Consider the following 9,738-nt stretch of genomic DNA (forward strand, 5'->3'; position numbering starts at 1 on the left):
ACAAGGATGACGATATCCATAAGTAGCGAAGCCTAAAAATTATGGATGGATATCCCGAAAAAAATTAACTTTATTGCAGTTTTATAAAAAAACATTAAACAAAAAATCACGAAACTTTGTACAATAACGTGAAAATCTAGGAATGGATCTAGCACCTCAGCAAATTAGCAAATCTTAATGAAACTTTGTGGGGATAAGTAAATTGTGAACTTATTTAATCCTTAAAAATATCAGCCGTCTATCTCAGATAGGAGTAAAGAAAATCAAGAAAACATTAAAATCTAGAAATCGAACTAGCACCCCAACCAATAAGCAAATCTCAATAAAACTTAATAAAAGTATGCAGAATATGAAAGTATTCAATTCCTGAAAATTTCAGTTGAATAGGAGTTGAGATAATCATGAAAATGTAGGAATCGATCCAGCACCCCAACCAACTGACGAATCTTAATGAAACTTGGTGAAACTTTGAAGACTGTTAACATAATTAATCCCTGAAATTCAGCTCTCTATCTTTTATAGGAGCCGAGAAAATCATGTTTCCCCCTTTCTGTCTCAGACGGACAGACGGATGGACAGACAGACGGACAATCGGACGGACGGACATTTCGAGATATAGAGTAGCTACTCTTTTACACCCATCTATTAAACTTTTTTCTCGTATTCATTCGAATCTGGTGGATAGGAACCGGTTCTCATCCATACGAAAAAACTATGTGTAGCATCGTATTATATCCAGCTTTCTACGAATATGAAAATGTTCAATCATAAGATTAAAACCAGTTTTTTTAGCCGGTGCCTTCGGCACCTCGGGGCTAAATAAACTAGTTTTAATCTCATAACTGTACATTCTATTTCCGCGAAAAGACGTTTATAATAAGATGTTAGAAGTAATTATTCCCTATCCCAATCTTTATTATTTTCACATGCTTATTTTGAATTAAAGTTTTTTTAAAGTATATTCTTTTTCATTAACTATATATAAGAAAAAAAGACTGCTTTTTCCGTGGATAAGACAATGGCCGACAAATTGATCTATATTTCCAATGATGATACACACAATTAACTCAATTAGTGGTTGAAACGTTTGGACACTCAACTAAATGAACAAGATGGTTATAAAATTTTCGGGTATAGTCCCTTTCGTGGCAACGCCTCTTAAGGGGCGTTTCGTCGTATTTTTACAGTAGCTTTTCCCCTATTTCTAGCCCCTGCGGAAGGCTCTAACCCTGCGGGGCAATCACCTAACCTAACCTAACCCTAAAATAACCTATCAAAAGCTACTGTGTGAAAATACGACGAAACGCCCCTTAAGAGGCGTTGCCACGAAAGGGACTATAACCAAATTTTCTACTTTATTTTAGTGAAGCCAGCAAACTTGGACGTGAAATACATTGAAGGTTATGAGAATCAAATAAAAGTTGTGCTCAAGTCACAAAGTCTGTGCTTTAAAAAGTTCTGCTCAATAATAAAGGTTAGTTTACAATTTAAGAACACAGTAATAGTGTCTGACTGATTATGACGTAACAAAAAAAATTAGCCAATCACACTTATTAAATTTAACCAACCAAAGAATTTTTTATCCAATCTTAACCAGACAAATGCCATCTAGCTAAAAAAGATGCATAGATTTCATTTCTGGCAACCAGAAAATCCGCAGAAATCGAATTAACGAGATCCAAAAAAGTTTCATTAAAAAAAAACTTACACCAAAAAGAACAAACAATAAATATAACGACGACTTAGTTTCTTTTTCCTGTTTAATACGAATTTTTTAAACTAATTTTCAGGCATGCATATATTTTATAATATTCTTTTCTGAGAAACATAAAAAGGATTTTTAACATGAACAAAAAGCTACTTTTAGTTCTAATGAAAGATACTCTTTTTTTCTTGTAATAATATTACTTTTGTACATTAAAAAAACCCGCATTGTCTCTATTTTATATTTAAACATGCATGTCGTAATGAATAATAAAATCCAGCCATTTGATATACCTAGAAAGAAAAAAAAGAATATTTTCTCCCTGTGGGTAAAAGAAATTTTTAATTATAAGGGTGAAAAAAAGGTTTTTGAAAAATATAGTGAATTATTAAAAAGTGAGGTGACATAGTAATATAAAAATAATCGGGTGTAGTCCTTTTCGTAACATCGCACCTTATGGGGCGATTCTTTGTATTTAAAACAGTAGCTTATCTCCTATTTCTAGCCCTTGCAGAGGGGCTCTAACCCTGCGGAGCCAATTACCTAACCCTGTGGGGCAATCACCTAACCAAATATAACCTAACCTAAAATAACCTATAAAAAGCCATTTTAAAAATACGACGAATCACCCCTTATGGGGCCATGTTACGAAAGGGACGATTCCCAAATAATTAAATATGTTTTTTTTGTGGGACAGTCATTCATTTTGTAGCGAAGCATTGTTATGAAAATTAAATGCCTTTAATTTTTTCAGCAGCTTATTTGTAATGGCTCCAATACTGTATACTATGTCTGTATGTTTATTAGCTCTCTCCATTTCTTCTTTTTGGTATTAAATCTTGTTAGATAAACTTTTTTTCTGTACTGAGAATTTTTAATTTTTGATTACTTTGTTTCCAAGTGACAGGCCTTTAATTACTGATTAAAACTGCGTCTTATTTATGCATAATTTTTTTCACTTTGGGACACCCTAAAAAGGTTAAAAATGAAAATACTTTGTTTTGTCAGGTATGTCCAAGGGTGTGTTTATTGTTTACCCCCCTCCCCACATACACACACCCAAAACGCATTTGGGGATGTCATAGGCACCATGTATATTTAAGAAGAAAAAAATGTTATTTTACTCATCCCCCCCCCCCCAACCAAAAAATTTACCAACAACCATTTTGGTGGAAGTATTTACTTTCCCTTCCCCAAATAAAATTTGATTTTAAAGAATTTCGTCTTTTTATCTCCCCCACCCAAATAAAAAAGCTTTGATGTCCATGATCATGGCTCTGAATACAATATAGTTCCACCTGATAAAAACAATGTAATAGTTTGTTGGATCATATGGCCTTAAAAGTAAACAATGCATTGGGTTTGTCCAAACAATGTCTGAATCAAGACATTAATAATATTTTTAGGTGTTTCTAAACAAATTATATTCTAAGACAAAAAGAAGTAGGCTTGTCTAAATTATTTTTAAAAAACGAAATACAGTTAGCTTGCACCATAAAAATATCTGTTTTGATAAATAATCTTATCTTATATCATACAGGGTGTTTTTTTTAATAGGACAAAAGTATTGCTTAACCCATTAGCTTAAACCCATACCGGGACCAATGTAAAGTTTCCCTAAAATGGAGAACTCAATCAGTTTAGCAGTATCAAACCTTAAGATACTGACAAAATATCTTACTAAGTTTATATAATAGGATAGGCCCAACAAGTGTTATTTATAATTTTAAATTCTATCAGTCTAATAATAAAAGCGGAAAGAGTTTATAAAGACGACACAAAAACATTTATAAAAATTACTTATTTTTTTCTTTTTTTAGATTCTTTAATGATTTTAACGTTTTTATTATGTAAATGAATAAAGTTTTATTCAAACTTAAAGGATTTAATCTTTTTCTTTGAAATTTATATGTCTAAACAGTAAAAATATGAAGTTCTTTATTACGAAATCTCAAATCATTAGATTTTAATTAAGTTTATTTATAAAAATAAAGAATAAATTTGGCAAAAAATATAGCTACAAAAAGAATTACTGCTTTATAAAACTACCTTGATTGTAAAATTGCATTGATTTTGTTTAATAACTGTAAAAAATGAGTTTTATGTGATGCGTTGCTTATAATCAAACCTAAAAGTGCATTTTATTCAATGATAGAGTGAAAAAAACATATACCTTGTTTTATAGTTTTTTTTCTCTCTCTTTTTATTCATTTATATAATATGTATATTAAAAATAAAAAGTATTTATTTCTTTAAATATTCATACTTTGCTAAAATGGCCTGGTTACTTTTTGCAATATATTCGCTCTAAAAAGGATTCAGAATCTGACTTTTGCATTTAAAATGATAGATTTTATACCAATTATTATGTTTACTGCAGAAAAAAATTATTTTTGTGTTTATATGCAATTTTCTATAATAAAATGTGAGAAATGCCTTTTTTCACACGTAGGGCGAAAAAACTAACACTGAAAATAAAATGTATGTCTTGAACATGTCCTAAACTCATAGATAAAAACTTTCATAAGAACATTTATTTCAAAATATGTCATTTAAGGCATGAAATTAATTTTGCAAATTAACATTGCAAATGTTTGCAAATAACTTTTGAAAATGGTTTCTGCGGATTTTCTAATTTACATAGGTGTTTTCTGCACATTTTCCCCTTTCCAAAAATACCTTCCTCGTTAAGATTGGCTTCAAGAAAGTATTTACTTTCCAAAAATGATATGTGCAATGAGAGGCCACTATAAATTTTACCCTTGGTCAATAACGGCCTCTCATTGGCTAAGTTTTTTTTGTTACGTCATAATCAGTCAGACACTATTACTGTGTTCACAATTTAATAAACTGTGGCGTAGCAAGTAGCGCATCAGCTTGTTGTCGGGAAGGTGAGAGGTTCGAATCTCGGCCTGAAACCTCGTCAAAGGTTAAAAATGTTTCCTATTGCTGCTATGTCAGTAGCGCGACATAAATAGTTAGAATAGGGTAAATGCCCTGGCCCAAAACAGGCGCAACTCATTACCATGCACTGTTAGGACTTATCAGACAAAGGTAGTGCAATCAAAGGGTGGGTTCAGAGATACATTTAAATAAACCTAAATTATGTATCCCGTTCTCTAGAGGTTATACATGTAGGGATAGTAAAGTGGACAATTAATTTGAGCTTTAGCTTAATTATTTTGAAAAGCACATTCATCTAAAACTTTAAATGTAAAGTCAGAATATAAGAGCAGTGACATTTAAGATTTAAAAGAAAAATTTAATAAATTTCAAAGTGTATGTAGTTTACATAAATTCATAAGTTGGATTTTCTTCAATTGACTTTATTTAACTAATTAGACACATCATAAAACCATTTATAAAATTCTAATAATCAAATGCTATTTCAGAGTATTTACTGGACGACAAATTCTACAAAAATTGAGGTGAGTTAAGATAATATTTTGAAATGACTGTGATAATAAAAAGCGAGGATTTTCTATAATTAGGGTCGATCGTACTTCCGTCCGTCTGTACGTAACGGATAGCTTTTTTCGTTAATTTAGGCATGTTGAAATTGTCCTATCGATTTTAAACTTTGCATGATGATTTACAGGAGTTAGGTACGAGTTAGAAAGAGAAGCAACTCTATAATCATTACCAGAAAACCCGTACGTCCATTTTAAACATGTTGCTTTTTAACTTTTTAACATAAAATTTTTATGTGATAAAATTATCCGATTGATCTGATTTTTGGAATACTGATTCCTGGAACAACAAAGCAAAGCATCTCTATAACTAAGTCCTAAACATGTAAGTGTGTCCTTAAACAATATCCTGTACTTAAGCAGTTTTTCAGCAGATTTACAATTTTGTTTCGTTCGACTTTTATACACATATATTATGATTATTCAGTTCTGACACTATACAAGTGTTAATGTTCGTTTGTCCTACCATTTTGAGCTTTGCTTTTATGGATGTTGTCATCCTTGTAATTTATAATTACCCTACATCAAAATAATAAAGATACATAGAATATAAAATGTGTAAATTCATTCAAATCAAACCCGGATAATTATGTTTATAAATAAATAAAAAGAATAATGAAATTTTTTTCAGTATGGCTTCGAACCGGTTCTCAGCCATACTTAAAAATCATGTAAAGCATCGTATTACAGACAATTTTCCACCATCGGCATTTCGGGGCTAACAAAAATAGTTGATTCTAAAATATTTTATTTTAATATTCGCGGAAGCTGTCTATAGTACGATGCGTATAGATGTGAAAAGATCCAAAATCATTTATTAGAAAAGTTTAATTTTATCTCTATCAGAATGTTTGTCAAATAGACTCAATATTGTTAAAAGTAACTGACTTAAAGTCAGATTTAGCTGCGAAGCTATCCAATAATGAGCATTTTTTTAGGTTTTTTAAAATCATATCTTGAGGGAAGGGAATACTACTTAGAGGCTCACAGTGCCTTCGATGATGCTTTGACTTTAGTGTCAGAACCTAAATTGGGACATAGTGCATTTCATTACCCTAGGTTAGGTAACTTCATTTCACTTTTCAATAAAATCTAAAATGCAGCGGTTTTTGAGAAAATTAGATTTAAAAATTTCAAGTTCAATTTTCACCCACTAGGAGTTACCGCATAATCATGACAAGAAAAGCAAAGATTATTTATTTAAAATTTTAAACAACTTGCACTATGTCCCAATTTAGGTTCTGACACTAAAGTCAAAGCACCTTCGAAGGCACTGTGGGCTAGTGACGAAGCCTCTATTATTCACGTACATAAATGACTATTTAAAATAAGTAGAAAAAAACATCTTGGCATTTAAGATATTTGACAAAAAAATAAAGTGAAATATTCTTGTCTGCCAAAACATTCATCAGTGATTTTCCTCAAAATTCCTAGCGAGCCAGAGACTCCCACCTCATTAAAACGATGTAAAAATAGAGGGGGGGGGGGGGTAAGTTTTCCAATGTTAGTGTTTACCTTAGGTTAGGTTATAATGGAATATTTAATTAATTTAAAAAATAAAAATGGGGGGGGGGGGGGGGAGGGTGGGGGGGTTCTGTGATCACGAAATACTCTGAGAGAAATTACCCATTCTTTAGATAAATACATTAATGATTTAATAATCTTACCACGTGTACGTTCATCACATACAAACTCTCCATGTGATCAAATCCTTTTTAAAAAAGGTCAGATGAATTTTTATTTGTTTGTACTAAATAAGATTTCTAAAACGGATCGCTAATATTTTTATATTTATGTTTGCTTACAGGGGATAGTTTGAAATTGTTGTGACTATTTTAACATGTATTCTTTTACGTTGATATTTAGATACCAAGTAAAAAGACAGACAGACCTTTAATGTTTAAATGTATAAAAGTTTTTTAGTAGCGAAGCTACTCTATAATTCACTTTGTATGTCCGTCAGTCCGTAATGCTATGGTGGAAACGTGATTTTCTCAACAGCTGAAATTTTTAGTGAAGATGACATATGATCATCTAACCTATACATTGTTTTGTCCATCTGTCTGTTATTTGGGGTGCTAGATCGAATCCTAGATTTTCAAGTTTTCGTGATTTTTGAGCTTTGCTACTTGGACCCTAAGTTATAAGCCAATGAAAGATAACAATTAAGAATGCAAATGAAAATTATTTACAAGAACCTGTACTACCCATTTAAGTTTTTATAAAGGTGTAAACTAAATTTATGAGACCAGCATAATTTACGGTGCAATATCACCTCCCTCCCACTATTTACCAAAATGTTCCTGTTTTAGAAAGAAACAATCACAAAATGGAGGCATCTTGAAACAGAAGTTATAATTGATGATTTAATGCCTTACTCTAATTATCAAATAGGTAGAATTTAATTTTTTTTACAATTTTATTTAAAATTTCCCAAAATTAGTTGGTAAGCCTGGGATATAAGGTATCCTCAGCCTTACTTAGAGGTAAAGAAACCTTCTTCTAGGCCTAAGCCTAAGCATTTTATCAGGACGTAACCTATATAAATCCACTTGTAAAGCTGGTAAAAATATTTAGTGAGAAAAAGAAGAAAAATTTCAAATCCTTACTATTCCAATTTCATATTACAAGGGAATATGACGTCAAGTTTTTATTTTGTTTTTCGATTATTTTACGAGGCACTTTTACATGCTTTCCGCCTTTACTTCTTTCTAATCTGTACTACGCCATTTATAGAAAAATTCATCCATGTTTTAATATTTTCAGGTTTGAATTTAAAACTGTGTGACAGTAACTCTACTATGTTAGAATCTGATATTATGTGGATTAATGCTACAACAAAAGCTTCAGGTAAATATAAATAAGACACTTATATCACAAGAAATTTGTCTATGGAATATTTCTATGTACAGCATGACCCATAAAAAAGTAGTTTTAAGTGTTTGATTTCTTGGTTTATTAGCAAACGTATCATATGGCCTTGTTCTCTATACATTTCCACATCAGAATATATAAAAATAAGATTTTTACCTAAATTGATATTTATAAATGATAAATAAATAACGGCTGTAAACCCTTCAAGCTAGTTTTTTGGGTCGTGATATATGTACCTGTTCATTACCAAAACATTCCCGCTTAGAATAATTGTTTTACCACCCTTTTAATAGAATATTATTAAAAAAGTTTATTAGTAGGGTTGGTCTGTCCGTACGTACGTTTTCTTAAACTAAGACATGTTAGAATATTTTAAACGTTGCATGATGATTCCTGTAACAGTTAGGTATGACTGAGGAAGCGTAGCAACTATATAATCGTTAACAGAAAGTCCATGCGTCCATTTAAGACATTTAACCTCTTAAAAATAATTTTTTACATATTTGTTTATTCAGTTATAACACTCTTCAAGTGCTAATGTTCGTTTGTCCTACCGTTTCAGAGATTTGCTTTTATGGATGTTGTCTTCCTTTTTTGTAATAAAAATAATTTAGTGGTTAATTAATTTTTTAGAACCATTGCCACCAGAAATACATCCGGATAGTTTTGAAATACAGTCTGTTAATGATTCAGATGTTAAGGTAAGACTATCCATTCTATGAATATTGGGGGGATGAAAGAGTTGAAGATTATTTTATCTGCCATTGTCAAAAAAATAGTAAAAAGTCTATGTAGTGAAATTTTAGTGTTTTCTCTCAAAACTATAAATAGTCCTCACTTCTCTTTTTTTTTGGGGGGGAATTCAACGCCCCCCCCCCTATTATCTCGATTCCTATGCAAGCTAAAGGGCTAAAATGTTTTGTGCAGTCCACTGTTTGATAATGAATTTCTGACTTTAAGTGAGTCGAAGTAAATTTTTGCCTACTTCACCCTTTTATTCAACAACCTTTGTTTTTAATTCCTTTTTTACTTAAAAATATCAAACTGATATAATTTTCTTATTTTTGAAGCTAGAAGAACAATGTATTTGCAGAAAATGTTTATCTTTATGTAACTTTTATATTTGAAATATCAAAACATAAATTTCAGCGGCCGCAGCTGTACTTGGCAGCTGCCAGCCGCCGCAGACGGCGGTCGGTGGTAAAAAGGAGGCGGATCTTGGTTTTGGATTTTGGTTGAATAAATTGCTTTGTTTAAATCAAAGAATATTTTTACTCTTTACCTGGATGACCCTGCCAGGTTTGCTGGCATCCTGTGCCCGCTAGGATGAAGATATTACAAAAATTCCAACTCTCAGTTATGTTCAATGAACCCCCCCCCCCCCCCCCCCGACCGTTAATGGTTAATTAAATCTTTCTGCATTTTTAAAGGTCACAGTTTACTGGAAAGAAGTAGAACAAAAGAATGGTCCTGACTTTTCTTATCTAGGAAATTATATCAAATAAATAGATATCTATTGTTAAATTTAAATTTTTTTAGTAAGTATTTCTTTTGTCCTGATTAAGAGAAATACAGACAATTGCCTCTTTAATTGTACATCCTTTTCCTAAAAGTCATAGTGTTAAAATGTTACAATATTTCTGATAAATACAACAATTCTTATAAACAATGAATAAAAGCTTCAAAGGA

At 31.3% G+C, this 9,738-nt stretch overlaps 1 protein-coding gene across 1 annotated transcript in view; it reads left to right on the top strand.

The window, feature by feature from the left end:
- The window catches only part of LOC145328434 (uncharacterized), a 28,675-nt gene extending 19,121 nt beyond the window's left edge, over positions 1-9,554 (top strand). Inside the window, exons 5-10 of the mRNA XM_080172127.1 lie at positions 1,365-1,474; positions 5,098-5,133; positions 7,488-7,569; positions 7,942-8,025; positions 8,683-8,750; positions 9,480-9,554. Of these exons, the coding sequence (XP_080028253.1) occupies positions 1,365-1,474; positions 5,098-5,133; positions 7,488-7,569; positions 7,942-8,025; positions 8,683-8,750; positions 9,480-9,554 (455 nt within the window). The remainder of the gene's footprint in view (positions 1-1,364; positions 1,475-5,097; positions 5,134-7,487; positions 7,570-7,941; positions 8,026-8,682; positions 8,751-9,479) is intronic.
- The last annotated feature ends 184 nt before the right edge of the window (positions 9,555-9,738 follow it).

This window comes from Acartia tonsa, chromosome 1 (genome assembly GCF_053477335.1).
Source record: "Acartia tonsa isolate MP-2025a chromosome 1, ASM5347733v1, whole genome shotgun sequence".
Classification (NCBI taxonomy): domain Eukaryota; kingdom Metazoa; phylum Arthropoda; class Copepoda; order Calanoida; family Acartiidae; genus Acartia; species Acartia tonsa.